Source organism: Takifugu rubripes, chromosome 8 (genome assembly GCF_901000725.2).
Source record: "Takifugu rubripes chromosome 8, fTakRub1.2, whole genome shotgun sequence".
Classification (NCBI taxonomy): Eukaryota; Metazoa; Chordata; class Actinopteri; order Tetraodontiformes; family Tetraodontidae; genus Takifugu; species Takifugu rubripes.
The window spans coordinates 890,167-909,379 of record NC_042292.1 but is presented as its reverse complement, the minus strand read 5'-3'; the positions used below and the strand labels follow the sequence as shown (position 1 = coordinate 909,379).

Sequence of the window (19,213 nt, the reverse complement as noted above, 5' to 3'; positions counted from 1 at the left end):
ACAGGAGCATCAGAGGGGCAACAATGAGACGGCCCCCAAAACAGGAATGGCTTTCCAGGTTGAGGCCACTTTTTTCCCTCCTCATCTCTTTTGACTGATTTTTCCTGACTGACTTTCTACTGCTCTAGTTCTTCATTTGGCACCCTGACTGCTATTAGGTATCGGGATGAAATCCTTGGACCCATTGTCAAAACCTACGCTGGTGCAGTGGGACCTGGGTTCCTCCTGGTCCATGACAATGCCCGACCTCATGTGGCTAGAGTATGCAGGCAGTTCCTGGAGGATGAAGGAATTGATAGCATTGACTGGCCCCCACGTTCACCTGACCTAAACCCAATAGAACACCTCTGGGACATAATGTTTAGGTCCATCCGGTGCCACCAGGTTGATCCTCAGACTGTCCAGGAGCTGAGTGATGCCCTGGTCCAGATCTGGGAGGAGATCCCCCAGGACACCATTCGTCGTCTCATTAGGAGCCCCAACATTGTCAGGCATGCGTACAAGCACGTGGGGGCCACACAACCTACTGAGAATCATTTTGAGTTGCTACAATGACATTTTGGCAAAATGGACCAGTCTGCTGCATCATTTTTTCACTTTCATTTTTGGGGTGTCTTTGATTTCCCCCCCTCTATAGGGTGATCATTTTCATTCCTATCAAATCATGTGACATCATTTTGTTACTAATACATCACCTACTTTTTTATCAGGAAAGATATTCAAGATCATTTCCCCCCCTCTTAGATCTGATGTGTTTTCCAAGTGTTCCTCTAATTGTTTTGAGCAGTGTATATTGCACCAACCTGTTTTGCCACAAACTGCACTGGCCCATTTTTCTGAGTACTTTGTGGTCAGCAAGGCCACCCTGATCACAAGGGAACCCTCTCATCAAATCATCTCGTCATCCATTCAGCCTCCTCCCATCAAGCAGGAGGTACAAAGTTCTACTGTCCAGGACAGCCACTGATCATTCATTTCAATTACGATAACAGCCCTCAACAGTAAAGGTGTTTCGTTGCCCCGGGAACGATCTGTGATGTGTGTTTCTAGTGTATTTTATGTTTTTATGTACATTGAAGTTATTTGATCTTTGTGTTCTGTCTACCCACCTTTGTGCTGCAAAGGTATAATACAGCCTATAGCATGGTATCTTTTGAAGAAGTAATTGCAAAGATTGAACAAAAAGACAAATTTATCAGATTTTTATAAAATTAAAAAAAGGGACTCAATGGGAAAAGACACAAAATTATAAAAAGTCACTAGGAGCATCAACTACTGCGGTACAGATCAATTCATCACTCATTCCGTGTAGGAATGAGCGATGGCAATGCTTACAAAATGTTCTCGTACATGTACAGTAATTCAAATAGCTTAGGGAATACACTAGAAAATTACAGTATGGATTTCGTAATTGTGTTCCAAACAATAAATACATCGAAATGCCAAACACCAGAGACAGATCCTAATGTATTCTCTTTAACAGATAAAGGCTAGCAAGATTTTTTCAGCGTCAGTGCAACTCTTCCCTTACGATGGACGGCAAATTCAGACACGTACACATGAAATCCTCAAAAATGCATCAGAACAGTGCAAAGGTGCTCAAACTGGCAGCGGACTCGGAGAAAGATTTTACAGCAATGCTCGGCAGGAAGTGTTTTCTACATTCTTTCCACTGAGGGCACATGGGAATCAGACTAATTACACCTGATGTTTGTTCCTAAAACTAAGCATTACAAAAAATGTTGTTTTCTTTTGCTGTTTGTCATCTTTAAAATTGCAGCACCAGCAATATAATGCCAACACTTGTTGGAGATGGTTAAAGGCAGCCAGTGAAGAATTCTAGTCAAGTCTCGTCTCATGCTAACAATTCCAGACAAATGAGTCATTAATTCGACCTTACTGTCAATTCCAAATGCCTCGTAGATACAGTTTAACTTTATGAGAAGTCTCCGAGAAAAATAACGTCAGTTTTGTCTCAGCAGCATTTGATTTCAGACATCCAATAACAGCCACTTACAACTCTCCCACCGGTGCTACAGAACTTCCCTCTTCCCCTTTTCTTTTCTCAATAATTTAACTAATCGTATTTCTCAAAAAGTTATTGCATTCATTTAAAAAATATATATTGTTTTTAAGACTTTTGTTGTACATATTAAGGGGAACAAGATACTAAGTATCCACAATTTGGATCACTTCTTAACAAAAAAACATCTTAATTTGAACATTTCTGACATTGACTTAAGAAGTCTGGCTTTTTGTTTCCCAAGTTCATCTGATTTAATATTTAATGTTACAATGGCTTCAGTAGTAAAAACCTGATCCAGCACCAAGTGGAAAAGACAACATTTTTATAAAAAAGCACATCAGCTTAGAGGTGGACGGCCTGCTCGTATCTATGCAGGACTTCGAGTTGGCTGCAGTCGCTCAGGTCCTCCGCTGTATCGCCAAAACCGTGGTAGTGTCCATAGTGAAGGAATGCCTCATAGTCTGCTCCCGTTATCCCCCACCAAACCGGCCGATGGGACGCGCAGCTGCTGGGACTTTCGCTCAAATGGAGGGAACCACATGTGTTGGACACTGAGGGCTCCACGGGGGCTTCGCTTGGTGGCGATGAGCTCGTGGGTAGCTCAAAGTAAGGCACTGAGGGAGGATGGTTGTTTGTGGGGGCTTTGGTGTCATCTGATCAAAACAAAGGCAAACAGTTCATGAGCTGCAGATGGAACATTTGTAGTTTAACGTGCTTGCTCAGGTTTCAGTCCCACCTGGATGAAGCTCCAGTCCCATCTCTGTGCTCATGTTCTCTGGCTCCTCAACTCCAGTGTACTCCATCTGGATAAATACATCTAAAGCACAGTGACAACACAAAGATACATATTCATCATTTACATATTTATTTTCCCCTGTTGTGTTTCCTGTCAGACACCCCTATCTTACCCCCAGCCCTCCTGACTCTTTTACTGTTTTCACTGTCCGCAGGGGTCAGCAGCCTTTTTCGGCTGCGCAGATCCAGGCCACATGAAGCGCCATCTCCATTCTGCACTTCATTCACAGGAAGTGCCCTTAGCTGGCTTGTTGAGATGAGATGGAAACAGTTGTGGAACCCACGAGCATAAGCCAGGTCTGCTGCCGTCTGCCCGCTGGTGTTTTGTAAACTGAACGGGAAAAAAGAAGATTACGGAATACTGCACTGATCAATAACTGTTTCAAATAAAGGTTGAAAGGTCTACTAAGGGTAGTACGTCAGTTTTGGCTGAGATTGATTTGAACTCTTATTAAGAAGTAGAGAGAATTACTGTGCATTATCTGTAATATTTAACTAATGCACAGGCCTGATAGCCAATCGTAGTGGTGTTGCAGTTACTCCATGATTCTGAGTAGCTACCTTGGTTTAGCACCTGCTATCAAAAGGACCTGGGTACATTCCAGGCTACCTGAGCGAGCTGCCTTGTGGATCGGGGTCTCACCAAGAAGGTCCTGCAGAAAGAACGGTGTTTAAGCATGATGTGAACACGTGATGCAAGTTGTGAGGTTGCAGTGACATAAACCGCTGGAACTGATCTATGTAAATTTACTCAAATAGGATATTTTTAAAAAGAAATTGAATAGATTGTAAAGTATATGCAATATCTATTTGGCCTTAATCTCAACTGGTAATTCACACTGTAACAAGACTTGAAAAAAAAAAAAAAAAAGGATCACCTCAATGAAACGGCAGCAACAACAAAGAAAATCAACTCAAGCAACTTTAGAAGTGATACAAACATAAATGCTAACTAATAACTAACTGTCCTATAATCTTTTGCAGAAAAATGTTTGGATTAAAATAAAGGCTTCCCTGATCAGTGGATCTATCCTAAATTGGACTATACAGTTGCGTTATTGTATTTATTGCTATATCTCCACATTAATCCTGAATCCAAAAAAATCAGATATTAGAGATTCAAATGAATTGCACGTTGCAGCTGACAGTAACAGACCTGTCTGTTGACGTCCGCTCCAGCTTGAGTCAGCCACACCAAGCAGTCAACGTGCCCGCCAATCGCTGCACTGTGTGTCGGGGTGTGTTTGAAGTGACTGGTCGCTGTGTTCACCTCGCACCCCATCTGCACCAAACGCATAAGGCACTCCAGCTGCATCCGTGACAACACAGAACCACATACACCATGTCAACAGCAACTCTTTGTAAACAAAGTATGAATCTTCTATTCGTCTAAACTATTTTTTTTTTAAAAATTGATTATTTGTGGTCTCATCTTCTAAACCTTTTTCCCCCCTTTGGGGTCACGGGGAGGGTACACAATGGGCGAAGGCAGGGTTGATCCCTGGGTGAGTTGCCAGTTCAATGCAGGGCCCTATATGAGCATTCGTGGGTTCGGTACCTTGGCTCGGCAGAGCTCTGAAGATGTTCTGGCACCTTCCCCTACTATCAGAACGCCATCCGTGTTTTGTCTGCACTGGGGCTCGAACCGAGAACCCTCCGTTTACTTAGGTTCATTCTACGGTACTTGTATTATGGCGCCTGAAATCCCATTGGCTCCTCCTGGACCGATAGGAATGCCTAACATTGTACCACCCAATGAAAATGCTTCTTCGGATAAGACCGCTTTAATGCAGAGTGAAACACGCACAGTTGGATAAACCACGCTGTATGACAATCAAGTCTGTTAATTTAGCCGCTGTGGTTGCAAACTCCACTAATTCAAAGGCTGTTGTTGTGTAGTCTTGCTAAGAATAATAATTTTTGAAAAAGAACGACAGGTGTACCTGGCCGTTGTGAGCAGCCCAGTGTAATGGGGTCCATCCAAAGAAGGAATCTTCCACCGTCAAATGAGTCTGGTTTGATAGACGCTCCAAAATCGATACCAGCGCCCCGACATCTCCGTCCCGACAAGCACGGTGGATGGGGAAACGGTTGATAAACACTCCATCGCTGGACGGGTCTTGTTTCAGTCCCACGGACATACGGAAACTATAAATATGCTACTAAAGCATATCTGTCCGGCGTTCCCGGTCACTCAAAGGAAACGGAACCTTTCAAATAAAAGGAAGTGGAATTGGGGGAGCCGTAAAACGCGGACTGGATCACGCGGATGACGAAGCTGACATACGCGTGCCGTCGATTCTCAATAGTTGTTGTAGTTCCATTTACGAGATAATTGCTCATTTGGATTTCTTCCATTTCTGTACTTTCTTCACACGTGGCTGGTAAGTTGACAACCCATTTTGTGTTTTGAAGACTATGTCATGTTTTTTAACCACTTTTATTTTTTGCAGTCGGCGTTAATTGATTTATTTTGAAAATTTTACTACACTAAACACGCGATGTTCTTGTCTTGAGCGTAAACACGGCAGCAATGTCTGTCTATCTCTGAGTTTATGTGCTATATTGGATGCTACATGTAGTGGTTTTAGCGGCAGCATTTTGGATTCTTATTGTGGCAAATGCTAAAGGAGCGCGAGCCCATGAAGGGAAACGTCTACCTGCCGCGTGCAGACCCATCAAACCACGCCCCCGGCGTGATGAGTACGACTCGTTTGGATTTTAGCTGGACGACGTTCGTCGACCACAAGATGGCGACCGCGCAAGGCGCCAAATCCGCGCTTGTGAGCTATGGAGGACGGACTAAAGCAGTCAAACAGGTACACAATCACAATTCTGAGCATAAAAACCCACAGAAACACGTTTCTTAATGATTGAGCCAGTGGTGTGTATCCAGAACTACTGAAGATAAACGCAGTAGGACAAACTTCTGAGCTTACTGTACTCAAGCAGAATATAAAGCTATATGGATACCAAGTTTTGTCGCCATGTTGCAATGTTCCCTCTATAATATATTTAATATAATGTATATAAGCAGTGATTCTTTGTAAATGAGCGTTGCAGCTCTTTGGGCTCATTTGTTATTTTCGTCATAACTTTTGGATTTAAAATTTTGTCATCAAATCTCTTGCGCACAGTGTTGATGAAGAAGAAATAATGACGCACAACCTCATGTAAAGAAAAAATGTATATAATTTTATTTTATTTTTTTTATCTTGCAGGCTGATTTTGTCAGAGTGAGAAAGAGCGATTTAGACAAGCTGACCACAGAAGTCATGCAGCTGAGGGAGTTCCTGCCCAGAGTTCTGAACAGGGATTTCAGCGAAGTGCTTCACAAAGCTCGAGCTGCTCAGACAAGTACCTGAGCTGTCATCACCATCATCATTATTGTTTTTGTCATTGACTCTCAAGCATGACTAGATATTTTAAACTGCATAGCCATCTTTATAGAAAATAAAGGCCTTTGCCATTATTAACTGTGCAGTGAAACAGTTTGTTGTTTCTGGTTCGAAGGGAAGGAGCACTGCATGCAAGAACAAGAGCGGTTGCGTCAAAAATGTCTCCACCTTGACAGCCAACTAGTTGCAGTGCAGACTGAATGTCAGAAAGAAAGAGAGGTTAGATTTCTGCATATCAATGTCCTCATGAATTGGTGTGTTTGTATGCAGTGTGTGCATGTGCCGGTGTGTGTGTGTGCGCAGGAGAAGCTCCTGTTGCGTGAGCAGCTTTGGCAGAGTGGAGCAGAGTTACAGCAGCAGGCAGATTTCTGCTCTGGTTTGGGATCTACGATGTGCCATCTTCTGTGGAGCAGCTCCACCAGGGAGAATACAGTCACACACTGGTTGGCTGATGTGAGTCATCTCGACAGCATTGCCTGGATTTTAGTGTAACACTTCATACATTTGATTTGAATTATTATTGTTTTCTACTTGGTGATTTATTTCCAGTGGTTTTAGGTTGTTGGATAGTCATTATTCGTTATGATAGTCATTATTTTTTGTTGTTTTCAAACTGGAATGTCTGTGTCTATATGTTTTTCCACCCATACGGTGATGCAGGGGATGCTCCAGCCATTTTTGGCAGTAGCTTCCCAGACTCTGGAGAGCTTTGTCAGATCTTTGGATGATGAAGTAAAAACTCAGACTGAAGACCACAGCTCCCAAGAGCACCAGTTTGTGCTTGCTTTAGCAGGAACCATAACCAGTGAGTTAAATGTTTTGGTTTATTTGTGCATTACTGCACACACAAACTACATATTGCAAGATATTTACAATATATTAATTTAAGTACCAAATATACTGTGTTGCATTAACTTTCCTCTTTGGTAATTTAATGAAAGACAGATCTCCAGTTGTAGCATAGGACAAAGGAAAATTATGTTTTGTGTTTTTATTTTTTTACTGACGCGGCATCATCTATTATAACAGTTAAAACACTTCAGAAGGTGGTATTATAGTAGAAATTTTGGTGCTACATTGTCCATGTTGATTTAAAAATGTATTAGAAGAGTGTACCTAACTCTCACAGTTGAAGCACTTTAAAAAGGGAATAGGTTTGAATTCAAGATGCTTTGTGCATCGAGAACTTCTCTGTTACATACTGTAGCATCTTTCACACATGCATTATTGTCATGACATTACTGGGATTCTAAGAAAAGGCATACTTACAGTTCCCACTCCTGTTATTTGCTGAATGTGTAAATAGACAAAAACTCTTGATTTGTTTCCCTCGAGATCTTCTGGGGTGCACAAAGGAAAGGAACTTTGTTTTTATTCATACAGATATAGCAGCAGTAACACGTGGAAGGGATTTCCTGTCAGGCTCAGCTCCCATTCTGCTGGACACTATGATGAAGCTTTTACAGGTGATGAAACCTGGCATCTTCCCAAGGTTGAAAGTGTGAGTAATAATACACACAAGTACCACAATGCAAGAAAAAATCAGTGAATAAAATGTCACCGCATAGTCTGGTGTACTAATGCTAATCTTCCCCCCAGCCTCGACTGTCCTGCCGTCATCAGTTTGAACAAACTTGAATCGTGTCTTTCTTTGGCAGGTTGATGCTGATGACTTTGTATAATGTCAGTATCAGTGTTAAAGGGCTGAAGTACATTAGTGAGAGTCCAGAGGTCATTCCTCTCATCTGGACACTGCTGGATGGTAAGAACAGTCTTATAAAATGATACAGTCCAGTCATGAAGGCCACATTGTCCAAGTATTTGTAAGGGTTTTCCAAAAAACCCAAAAAGAGGTTAACTTAAATTGCAAATGCCAATCCTTGACAAATGAAAAATTCCATTTAAATCTGTAATTTGTTGACAAAAAATAAAAATACCAGAGGAATTGGCAATCAATCATTTCTAGACTGGATACAAGATCATGAACAGAATCAAAGTGGAAAATGATCAAAGGCTTTTCTGAGGTTTTCTTTTTCAGAATTTATAATGCTGTTTATTAGCGTATCTGGCTGCCATATGCTTGTGTACGCTCTCTCCAAAATTGGGGTATACTCTTTATTACTAACATGTTCCAGAAGTGTGGTTGACTTAGAACTACACTGTTATGTTTTTCTAAAAGTGCAAGAATTATGATTATTTGAATTTTGGATTTTCATGCACATGCTTAAAAGTGAGCTCCACTGCAACATGTTATTTTTAAGGAGGTGCTAGCAAATGACAGTATAAATATGGAAAACAATTTGCCATTGAGATTTAGGGTTTGCAGGGTTTCATTTCATGAGGTTACTCAAAACTACCAACATGGGCGACTTCTTCATCCTGACAGACGGAGACTGGGAAGTGTGTCTCCATACTCTCCGTCTTCTGCAGTCAATGTTGGTGGAGGAGGAGGTGTTGCTCCTGTCGGGCTCCTCTCTGCTGGATCCAGAACTACAGAAGCGCGTTGGACAGCTCACCTCTTCTGGTCAGGCCAACCTGCGACTGGCCGCACAACAGATCCTGGAGGACCTACAGGCCCTGCAGCAGGTACCATGAGTAATACAAGCTAACCTCTTATCTTGTTCATGGCTTTGTTGACTTGAATGAAGGACTGTTCCACACATGCAGAGACTATAATCAGGGTTTCCCACCAAGTTATGAGTGTTTTCCAAGGATCAGAGTGTGGGAGGCTTGACAAATCTCTCTGTCTTCCTAGGATCAGAGATGTAAACAGAAGAGAATTTGATGTGGATTCTGGTGTCCGGTTGTATTCCAGCGTTCACTTTCCAGATTTTTCAGACCTTCTTGTTTGGGGGCTTTATCTGCACTTTATAAATATTTTGAAGAGAGCCTCCCTTTTTAGAACTGTTCTTGAGATTTGCCTGTGTAATGTTGAGGTTTTGCAGTTATTTCTTTGACCCTTTGTGTTGGATAGAATCCAGCTTTGTTACGGTACAGCAATGAATCTGTCAGTGTGCAGTTGAGCAAGGAAAACTGACACTGTCAGTGTAGTTCTGTAAATCTGCTACCAACACTTGCATTCTTACTCATGCTGCACGGGTTCTGCCAGGAATACATTTATGTGCAATCTACTGTCTCTTTCTTCCTTTACCCTAAAATAGAATACTCTGTTACCTTTTTACATTTTTTAATTTAGAGGCAGTAATTCTAATTACTATAGAACTAATGTAAACTAATCAGCCACTGTCAGCCTTGTGACTCAGGTTACAACAGTTTAAAAAACTAATCAAGATACTGTGTTAAAATAATATTTTATTAACTGATTGTAATGATTGAGACCCATTATTCAACTGGGATCAACATGTTAATTTGATGAGGTCTCTGTTCTTTGAAAATCCCATTTGTTGGCAGCTCTTCTCAAAAGCCTGCACTATGGTTGCTGCACCGTCGCATCAGCTCTCACACAACAGAAGAAGCCGATGCTGTTATACATAGAAAACCTTTCAGACGGAAATGAATTGGATAAACAGTTGCTTTTGTGTTAATTGAGCCATTTATTGTTTCCAATCAACAAGGCCTAGACTTGCACAAGATATATTTTAGACGACGTATGTCTGCACCGCCAGCCCTTGGAAACATGAGAAGGAGTGAGACGAGACGACACATTGGACTCCTCAGCTGACTGCTCATCTTCGATGTTTGCTCTGATGCAGATCAACGACATTCAGCAGAATATTGTTTCTGTGAACGTCTCATCCTGATGCTAATTATACTACAAGTGTGCTAAAAGTCTAAAAAAAAAAGATGAATTGAAATTACACAGATAGTAGTTTGATGAAAAGGGAGAAGAAAAAAGAGGCAGGGGACAGAACTCCATCCATCCCCTGCGAAACCTCCACCGCGTGGCCTCTAGGAGGAGGCAGCGGCGTTGGGCTTGTCGTCGCGGGTGACGGGGATGCTCCGCTCGCTGCGGCCTGACTCGCTGCCTCCCTGGACCTTAGCCCCGCTCAGAGTCAGCAGACCGTCGGCTGACAGGTTGCAGCCGATGGCTGTTTGGTCCACGCTGGAAGGGAGGCGGTATCGGCGGCAGAACTCGCGAGAGATGTAACCGTGATCATCCTGAGAAGAGCAATCATGAGAGGAGATGTTGGACGGGGATATTTCTTCAAAATGGCATTGCATTCAATGGGAGGACCTCCGCTGAGGTAAATACACACTGTGACCACTTCCTCTACAAAAGGGAAGGGAAAGGTGCTACAGTGTGAATGTAGCTGCAGTATCACATTAGTAACAAAGCCATTAATCCAATCTTAGAGTTTAGACTGTATATTTATATTGCATTACGTAGATACTTTGGCCCTGATGTGGTCAGAAGTGATACTTGCATTAGTACATTGACCTCATGATGTTAGATTCAGTAAATATAGAACTGAATTTTAACAAAGAAAAAGCCTGTAGTGTTGTACTGTTAGCAAATCGTTTTGGGTTTGAAATTCTTCTGTTTTTCCTTATTTATACTTATTCTCCACTAAAGACTAGTTTGTGGACTAAAAACTTTAGTAAGACCTTTTTCAATCACTGAATCTGTTAATCTGCTAATATTGGATCTGATATTTGGTCAGGATGAAAAGTGTATGGGACTTTAATTGAGAAATCCAACTGTCTCAAGGATGGCCAATATTATATTTATGCTTTTTAACAATAGCAATAGTAAGAAACAGGCAACATAATTCATATCTATTGAAATAAAAACCTGTCTTTCTCCATGCTTCCCCTTGATCTCCACATAGTCATCGGTGACCTTCACATTCAGGTCATCAGGAGCAAAATGCTTGACATCCAGGTAGATTGTGAACTTTTCCCTGTCAGACCTCACCTATAAATCACCAAAACATATACTGACAATCCACAATCCAGTTGTAAAGATTAACTTTACAAGTTAATATTCTTTGGGATTAAAAAAAAAATGGCAATGATGCAAATAAATTCCTTCTGAAAACAATAAACTAGATCCAGGTAGAAGTTTAAATATTCACACAACTAGGACTAATATATCAAACAGTCTTATTTTGCTTCCTTGTGTATGACTAAAACTTGTTTACCTCAGAGATGCCAGAGTTGGAAAAATCCAAAAAGCTGCGAAACAGAGATTGTCTGTAATAGGGGCTGATGGTGGAGGCCGCGTATGGGAACAGGTCATAGTCAAACATGCCTTCCCCAAAAAACTGGTCAAAAAGCCGGGTGGGGTATGCAGAGCCCAGGGCGCGTCTGAACCAGGGATGCTGGATGGCGATATCCATAGTGACAGCAGGCAGCTCGGTCTTACTTGCTGTGGTGGGTGTAGCCGGTCTTCTCAGAGTCCTGCAGGTGAAGGAAAGGAAGTAAGGCGAGCAGTGTCAAGGAGCCTGAGAGGTGAATGTCTCCAGAGAGCTTTCTGCTCCCCAGCTACCAACTCTTTTTATACACGGGAGCCAAAAAGAGAGGCTTTAGCCACAATCCCTCTGGAATGGCATTATCTCATGGTGGTTTGGAGCCTGTCAGCAGAATCAGGGCTGAGGAAGAGGCTGCAATGGATGGCCGTAGCGGGTCCGGTTGGCGGGGGGTGTCCGTAAGACCCCGATGCGCTGCATTGACGTCCACACATCAGACGACTGTCCAGGGATGCCAAAAGCAACAGTACTGGGGGAAAGACCAACAGGAGGAGGGTTCAACAGAGACACAGAGATCAAGACATGTATGTGGAGAAATAATGATTCTTCACCCTGATACAGTCTGTTACTGACACTGTGGTGCTTATTGTCTTATTGTTCCCATCCTCTCGGATGTAGGTAGATAAATATACAGCTAATGAGTTCTACACCAGGAAGAAACAAAATGGAATAAATAATTAGGGTATGGGGTAGCTACAGGCAGAATCTATTTACTTATTTATTATATCCCACCTGGGGTGCTGTAAACCATGATTACATAAGCAGTGTGGCGCTCTTGGGAAAAGAAGGAAGGTACTATTAGTGTGATATTCCCTGCAGTTTAGATGCAAAGTATGAAAGCTCATGCAAATAATTGTAATTTGTTGTAATGAAAATATGAGCATCATTTCCCAGGCCTTGTGTTTTTCACCACTGGTGGCTTCTCAGTGCATTAGTCTAATCCTGCAGGGCTTTAGCCTGTTAGCCCTGGGGCTTAGCTGCTCCATGCACCCAGGCCAAGAGCAACCGGGCCAGGCAGCCAGGATTGGGTCTGTTATTGGGGCATTTTTGGGAGATTGTTGAGGTCTGGGGCTTCTCGCTGCCCCACAGACCGGACGTAGATGCCATTAGGCTGGCTCCAGTTCATCCTAGTCAGCATTCTGGTTTTTATCAATGGGGCAGACAATGGATGTGCACTCTGTTTCCACAGCTTTGAAAAGCTGTTTTGGCTGACAGTCTGGCTACCTGGCTCAGTAGACTTACTTGTTTTCGTTCACTGATTTTTTGTTCTTGAACAATTTTGGCATCTTCCACTCACAAGCGGACAAAAGGAGTAAAAATTCAATCTTATCAGTGAACAATGACCATCTTTGCCTTCATATAAGGAGCTTTATGAATGGAGGACGAAAGGTTTCTACTTTTCTAGCAAAAATGTGTACTACAAAAACTCCATAAAAGCAAATAAGACTGACATTATTTGTAAATGACATAGTGCAAATATATGAAAGAAAAATAATATAACAAAGAGAAATGAGCTAAGGAGAGAAATGTACCAAAACAGTCGTATAAAAAACAGCTCAGCACAGAAATCCACCCTAATATATGTCCTAAATGTAAAAACATGGCCTTAGAATTTATTACATTTGTTATAAACCAGTCAGCTATAAAATATCGGGCCAGGTGGGTAAATATAAATATTGACTTCCCTGTACAAACATGAATTGTGTATTAACGAGAACCACATTTTCAAGTGAATGTTGTTGACGACTGAATCACTTAAACATTGCTAGATCATTGAGACCGTGATAATAATACTCTAACCTTTAATAGTCATAGATATAAACATAAGCAGACTAGGACACGTGGACTCAATGTCAGCTGGTTATTCCAATAATTAAATATCAGATAGTCATATTGAATAAAGCTATATTGTTTTGGAGGATTTCCATTTTTCCTAATTACTGTCCGCAGCTCAACTCTTGCGGCAAAGATTTGATTTTCATGTTGGGTGTCAGCGAATCTGCCGCTCTCTGCTGCCACCAGAGAGCTCACACTACAACAAACAACTGGAACCACTTACTGGTACATCCTGCACTTTGCTGTTTTATTGATGAGGGCAAATACTGTAAATCTACTCACTGGAAGCGTAAATAGAAGAGTAACGTGTTTCTTTTTATTCTCTTTTTAGGTTTCTAATGTAATAATTATTGTGTCATGCTGCATAGCTTCAAAGCAGCTTAAAATTAGAGGAATAAAAAAGATAATGAGGATAATGTGTGACAACTAGTGTTCATTATTGCAATATGTGTAAGCAGATTTGGGACCTTTGTTACAATAAAACTCAAAGACCTTGTGCTGCAATATTCTTTGATGATTAAGATCCAACTGCAGTAATTAAAGCTGTATACTGTAGGTGGTACCTTCCACGTATGAAAAATCTATGAGTCTGAGCTTTATACGAAAAGCTTGTGGCATCGGCAATTAGTGCCACACTTTAGCGGGTAATTGTGTGCTGATTTCAGGTTAAAAGAGAATGAAGCTGATGTGCTAAAATCATTTTCTGAGCACTTTTCAATGTCCATCCTAGGGTGGACCTTTATTCCAGAAGGTGAAGGAGGTATTTAAAGAAAGCTGAACTTTAAAAAATTATTAAAACCAACCAAAATGGCCAAAATATAAGTTTGATAATGAATTGATTGCTGTTTTTTTTGTTTGTTGTGTACCTCCTTAAAGAGGACAAGGCCCCCCTAGGATGGTCAGTAAGCAGAAAAGTCTTTAAATAATACTTTCTCACCAAAATACTGAATCTCCAAAAATGATAAAAGCCAGAATTTGAAATAGAGCTCAGTGCTGTATTTCTGAGTGGCCTGACGTTTCCATACTGGCCTGTCATGTGAGAGGCACAACTCCATTCATTCCTATAATTATTTATCCTGTGGATGAATTCATTCTGCCCTAAACAGTGTGGTACATCTAAATATAACTAATATCTACATTTTGGCTTGCAGAGGAGGGAAACATTCTGAAATGCTTATTTTTGCGCAGATCTGGTTGAAGCTTATTTTAGAAAGCTTTTTTTGGTCTTTTGATCCTATTTCATTAACATAGGTTGTCATAAAAACATGAAACATATTGTTATTACATTAACATAACATATTTAATGTACTGTACTTCTAAGACATTGATGGGCGTTAATGGAATTTGGTACGGGCAGTGTAGAAATAGCGCCATCTCTTGCCATCTGTGGGTGCTGCAGCACCCTCTGCACCCAACTTCACCTTGCCATCGTGGATACAGTGATTCTTTATTCACCCACTAGTAAAACGCGCTACAATGTGTGTGCAACTGTTCCTGGGATATTTATTTATTTATTTTTTACAAGTGACAACACCCCGTTTCCCCTCGCCATGCTATAAAGGTGTGCTAATGCACACTTACAGAAATTCATGTTGTTTGAAGGAGCTAATGAGCTATTTTTGCACTGTGCACCTATGGCAATTTTAAATCTCCCCCCCCCCAAAATGATGGTCCTGAAAAATTAGACCAACCGAAGATCCTTAAAATTTGGCTGATCTAAAGAATGCGCTAGTCAACAGAAATCCTGAGTAATGTTTTTTTTTTTCTTTTTGGGGGGTAAAGGGTACTTTATAAAGTCTTTGTGGTGCTCTTCAACTCATCCATGGTTTCTCACGTTAATGATATCAAACGCACTTGAAACGAGAATAAGGAGAGTAATAATATATGAATTTACAATGTTGTTTGCACTGTCCAATCATGGGCTTTGGAAAGCCTCAGAATCAATTTAAATCGAGACATGTTGCTGTTCTGGTTCCTCTTTGTAGCACTTTCAGATATTTATTATTGCGAGTACATAATAAATGATCATCAATAAAAACAAAGTCGTGTGTACACATACATTTTTATCTGAATATGAAGTCAGCAAAAAGCTGCTGTTACTGATAATCACAGTTTTAATTGTACAGTTGTAATTCTATTTAAGGGGGCGTGGTCAGGATCTCCTCTGTATGAGGAGTATTAATGCAAACTGACGTCAGAGAGAGAATGACAGAAGAAGACATAAAGGGTGAGAGAGTGATAGAGGGAGACAGAAAGGGGAGAGAGAGGGAGACAGAAAGGGGAGAGAGAGGGATACAGGAAGGGGGGAGTGATAGAGGAAGACAGAAAGGGGAGAGAGAGGGAGACAGAAAGGGGGAGAGAGAGTGTGATAGAGGAAGACAGAAAGGGGAGAGAGAGGGAGACAGAAAGGGGGAGAGAGAGTGATAGAGGAAGACAGAAAGGGGAGAGAGAGGGAGACAGAAAGGGGGAGAGAGAGTGATAGAGGAAGACAGAAAGGGGAGAGAGAGGGAGACAGGAAGGGGGGGAGTGATAGAGGAAGACAGAAAGGGGAGAGAGAGGGAGACAGAAAGGGGGAGAGAGAGTGTGATAGAGGAAGACAGAAAGGGGAGAGAGAGGGTGATGGAGGAAGACAGAAAGGGGAGAGAGAGGGAGACAGAAAGGGGGGAGCGAGTGTGATAGAGGAAGACAGAAAGGGGAGAGAGAGGGAGACAGAAAGGGGGGAGAGAGGGTGATAGAGGAAGACAGAAAGGGGAGAGAGAGGGAGACAGAAAGGGGGGGAGAGAGAGTGATAGAGGAAGACAGAAAGGGGAGAGAGAGGGAGACAGAAAGGGGAGAGAGAGGGTGATAGAGGAAGACAGAAAGGGGAGAGAGAGGGAGACAGAAAGGGGGGAGAGAGGGAGACAGAAAGGGGAGAGAGGGAGACAGAAAGGGAGAGAGTGATAGAGGGAGACAGAAAGGGGAAAGAGAGTGAGAGAGGGAGATAGAGTGGGAGATAGAGAGGGAGATAGAGTGGGAGGGAGAGGGAGAGAGAGTGGGAGATAGGGAGAGAGAGGAAGAGAGGGAGATAGAGTGGGAGAGAGAGGGAGAGAGAGTGGGAGATAGAGTGGGAGATAGAGAGGGAGATAGAGTGGGAGGGAGAGGGAGAGAGAGTGGGAGATAGAGAGGGAGAGAGAGGAAGAGAGGGAGATAGAGTGGGAGGGAGAGGGAGAGAGAGTGGGAGATGGAGAGGGAGAGAGTGGGAGAGAGAGAGAGAGAGAGGGAGGTAGAGTGGGAGAGAGAGGTAGGGTAGAGTGGGAGAGAGTGGGAGAGAGAGGTAGGGTAGAGTGGGAGAGAGAGGGAGAGAGAGTGGGAGAGAGAGGGAGAGAGAGAGGGAGAGAGAGTGGGAGAGAGAGGGAGAGAGAGAGGGAGGTAGAGTAGGGTAGAGAGGGAGAGAGAGGGAGGTAGAGTAGGGGAGAGAGGGAGAGAGAGATCAACACGTCCACCTGATGTGAACCTGATTCCGATCCACTGTTCCGAGCTGTGTCGATGAGACGAAGCCGAACGTCCTCTCGTCAGCAGCACATCCAGACCGGCCCTAACTTGTCAGAAACTGCCTGTAAAAAGCCGCTAATAACCCCAGGAAGCCCTGGAGAGGACGGCGTCAACAGAGCCGGAACTTTAAAGAAGCCCCGATCGACGTGTCACACATTAACGATGATGAGCGAGCCCGCGGTGGTGGAGCGACCCGCGCTGGAGGACGTGGCCGAGGAGGAAGACGTGTTCGCGGCTGAGGGCAGCAGCTGCTGCCAGGTAGGGATGGTTGGCTGCTTTACTTTCCCATTACTCTAACTCTTGCCAAGATTTGCATTTGGATCATATAAGGTGACTAAATGAATGGGGTAATGTTGTCTGAACATACACGGGTAAATAAACAGAGGATGTGGGGGGAAAACAGCTGTTTGATTTGCATTTTTCTGGTTAGGTGGTAGAGAAAAGGGTGGGTTGTCCCCAGGAAGAAGGAGAGAAGCAGCTCACATATCCACCGCCTGTCCCGCTGGCTTTCAGGAAGCAGGTTTCCTACAGGTAGGAAACATTTAAACACTGAGAGCAAGACGAAGTGGAATGCGACCCGCTTCCTTCGAACCTGTTTTACCTGAATGTGAGATTTGTGGTTTGATATGTGCTGTTTGCTGTGTGGGACAATTAAAGGTCTTGTCTCACATGAGTGTGTTCCCCTGAATGTGTGTTTGGAACTGATGTCTTATGTCATAAGTTATGGATTTCAATGTGACAGAAGGGACTTTTGCCTTTATTTTTGAACAGACTGATAAAGCTCACCATGGCAACTTAAGATGAATTTTGATTCCCTCTGCAGGGGATTATATTCAGTATGATATAAACAGCAATCATCCTTTACATGCATTCTTTGTGAGGTCCTGAGTGGGCAAATAAGAATATGTCTTATAATACACACAGCTCTAACACAAAGAGGTGTAGTGTTTATGTAAGTTAGATTATGTAGATGCTTTTGTTCACCCGTATCCTTTGTGCACGTCTACTTAGACAGAACGGCGATCTGTATCAGCTATCTAATAGCATGACACTGACCTTAAGATGTAGGAGAAATAAATTGGATTAAGAAAGAAGAATCTGATACGGGGAATGGTTGTCGAGGGCTGTCATGGCGTCGCTGACGTTACTCATAATAAATGGAAACATGATTGGCGTTAAGTACTGTCAAGTCCTCTCGCTCTCTCCCTCAAATGCAGTGTGTTGTGGTGTACCAATCAGTCAGTGGTCCACAGGGTGTCTCATGAAAGTACCCTGTTGCCTCTGTTGACAGCCCTTAGGAAGGACCTCAAAATGTGTGATAGCTTGGATGTGTTATTCCATTGCTCTTCCCAGTTTTTTGACCGTGGAAATGCAAAAAAAGGGAGCTATACTGGGTTAAGCTCTAGAGTGTGGTGGTGATGCAGCTAGGGACACAACGGACACCTCTGTGGACTGGAGCCTTTGAATTTCCGCCCTGTGGAAAAGACTTGCAAGAGTGAAACACGTTGTCGCTGTCGTAAAGTGGAATTTTTGGATGTGTTTTATTGACCAAGTAACAACAGTAAAGTTTAATATGCTATGTTTTATTATTCTCAATTAGCCATTCAATTAGCTGCTATGTTCTACTTCATCCAAATGGAAAGATTGCACCAGTTTGTTCTCTTTTGGGTTTATATCACATCAGGGCTGTTGTGCTCATTAACAGGTTTGCATGTTTACTGGGTTCCATAGATTTTTGCAAACTAATATGTAATGTGATCTCAATACCTATATTAGGCACCCACACGTTTCTGCTAAATGTGTTTGTTGAGCTTGGCGAAGGATTGTTTTTTATTTTGCTGAAGCCTCAATGTGTGGTCAATATTAATAGTGTTTTCACTCGCTGTCTCCATGAATCAAACGATTGACCTGCTTGTTACCTTAGAAACGCTTGATGTGAGATAATGTAATCTGATTATTGGCCTTTATCCTCCGTTAACAAGGCGCTCCTTTCGCAGCTGCCCTCTCTGCATCTGGCACAGCTGCAAATGCTGCTATATCTGGAGCTCCTCACTCCTTCTTATCATTTGGGAGGATTCACAATAGAATTACACAGATGAGGCTTCATACACAGAATGAATTCATTTTGAAGTGCTGGACTTTGTCAGATGAGTGTCTGTGTGGCTTCTCTCAGGGCTGCTCTCACATCAATACTTGTTAGATTAATTGTTGATTGTTCCTGTGTGACACGCAACGTGTGTGTGTCACAAAACTGTGTCTCAACAGTTTCAACAGAATCACTCGCTTCTGTTGCTTTTGCAGCCAACAGAATAGAATGTGTGATTTCCATCCTCCCTTATAAAGTAAAAACTCGCCAGTTCAGGCTCTCTGCTTTCTCGTTCCAAACCATAATTAACATCAAACTTTACAGTTACACA

At 42.5% G+C, this 19,213-nt stretch overlaps 4 protein-coding genes across 7 annotated transcripts in view; 2 read left to right on the top strand and 2 right to left on the bottom strand.

Moving 5' to 3' along the window:
• Positions 1–2,096: 2,096 nt before the first annotated feature.
• On the bottom strand, positions 2,097–5,032 carry ankrd10a (ankyrin repeat domain 10a). Its single transcript, XM_003966371.3, has 6 exons — positions 4,765–5,032; positions 3,978–4,130; positions 3,383–3,474; positions 2,935–3,152; positions 2,763–2,843; positions 2,097–2,679 (listed from the first exon to the last, which is right to left on the bottom strand). The coding sequence occupies exons 1-6, from the start codon at positions 4,960–4,962 to the stop codon at positions 2,369–2,371; spliced, it is 1,053 nt and encodes a 350-aa protein (XP_003966420.1). The 5' UTR covers positions 4,963–5,032; the 3' UTR covers positions 2,097–2,368.
• A 3-nt stretch (positions 5,033–5,035) lies between these two features.
• hsf2bp (heat shock transcription factor 2 binding protein) lies at positions 5,036–9,351 on the top strand. Of its 4 annotated transcripts, none has more exons than XM_011605981.2 (10): positions 5,036–5,205; positions 5,547–5,640; positions 6,043–6,178; positions 6,335–6,438; positions 6,523–6,672; positions 6,880–7,024; positions 7,603–7,720; positions 7,878–7,981; positions 8,606–8,805; positions 8,975–9,351. In XM_011605981.2, exons 2-10 carry the CDS (start codon positions 5,572–5,574, stop codon positions 9,002–9,004), a joined length of 1,056 nt encoding a protein of 351 aa, XP_011604283.1. In that variant the 5' UTR covers positions 5,036–5,205; positions 5,547–5,571; the 3' UTR covers positions 9,005–9,351. The 4 variants fall into 4 exon arrangements, with proteins under 4 accessions (XP_011604283.1, XP_003966421.2, XP_029696500.1 ...); XM_003966372.3 differs by having other exon boundaries at positions 5,452–5,640; XM_029840640.1 differs by lacking the exon at positions 5,036–5,205 and having other exon boundaries at positions 5,432–5,640; positions 8,650–8,805.
• Positions 9,352–10,031: 680 nt separating this feature from the next.
• cryaa (crystallin, alpha A) lies at positions 10,032–11,519 on the bottom strand. Its single transcript, XM_003966354.2, has 3 exons — positions 11,322–11,519; positions 10,973–11,095; positions 10,032–10,338 (listed from the first exon to the last, which is right to left on the bottom strand). The coding sequence occupies exons 1-3, from the start codon at positions 11,517–11,519 to the stop codon at positions 10,129–10,131; spliced, it is 531 nt and encodes a 176-aa protein (XP_003966403.1). The 3' UTR covers positions 10,032–10,128.
• Positions 11,520–16,705: 5,186 nt separating this feature from the next.
• LOC101068375 (diacylglycerol kinase zeta-like) overlaps positions 16,706–19,213 on the top strand; it is a 70,715-nt gene continuing 68,207 nt past the window's right edge. The window contains exons 1-2 of the mRNA XM_029839793.1: positions 16,706–17,054; positions 17,227–17,327. Of these exons, the coding sequence (XP_029695653.1) occupies positions 16,791–17,054; positions 17,227–17,327 (365 nt within the window). The 5' untranslated portion in view covers positions 16,706–16,790. The remainder of the gene's footprint in view (positions 17,055–17,226; positions 17,328–19,213) is intronic.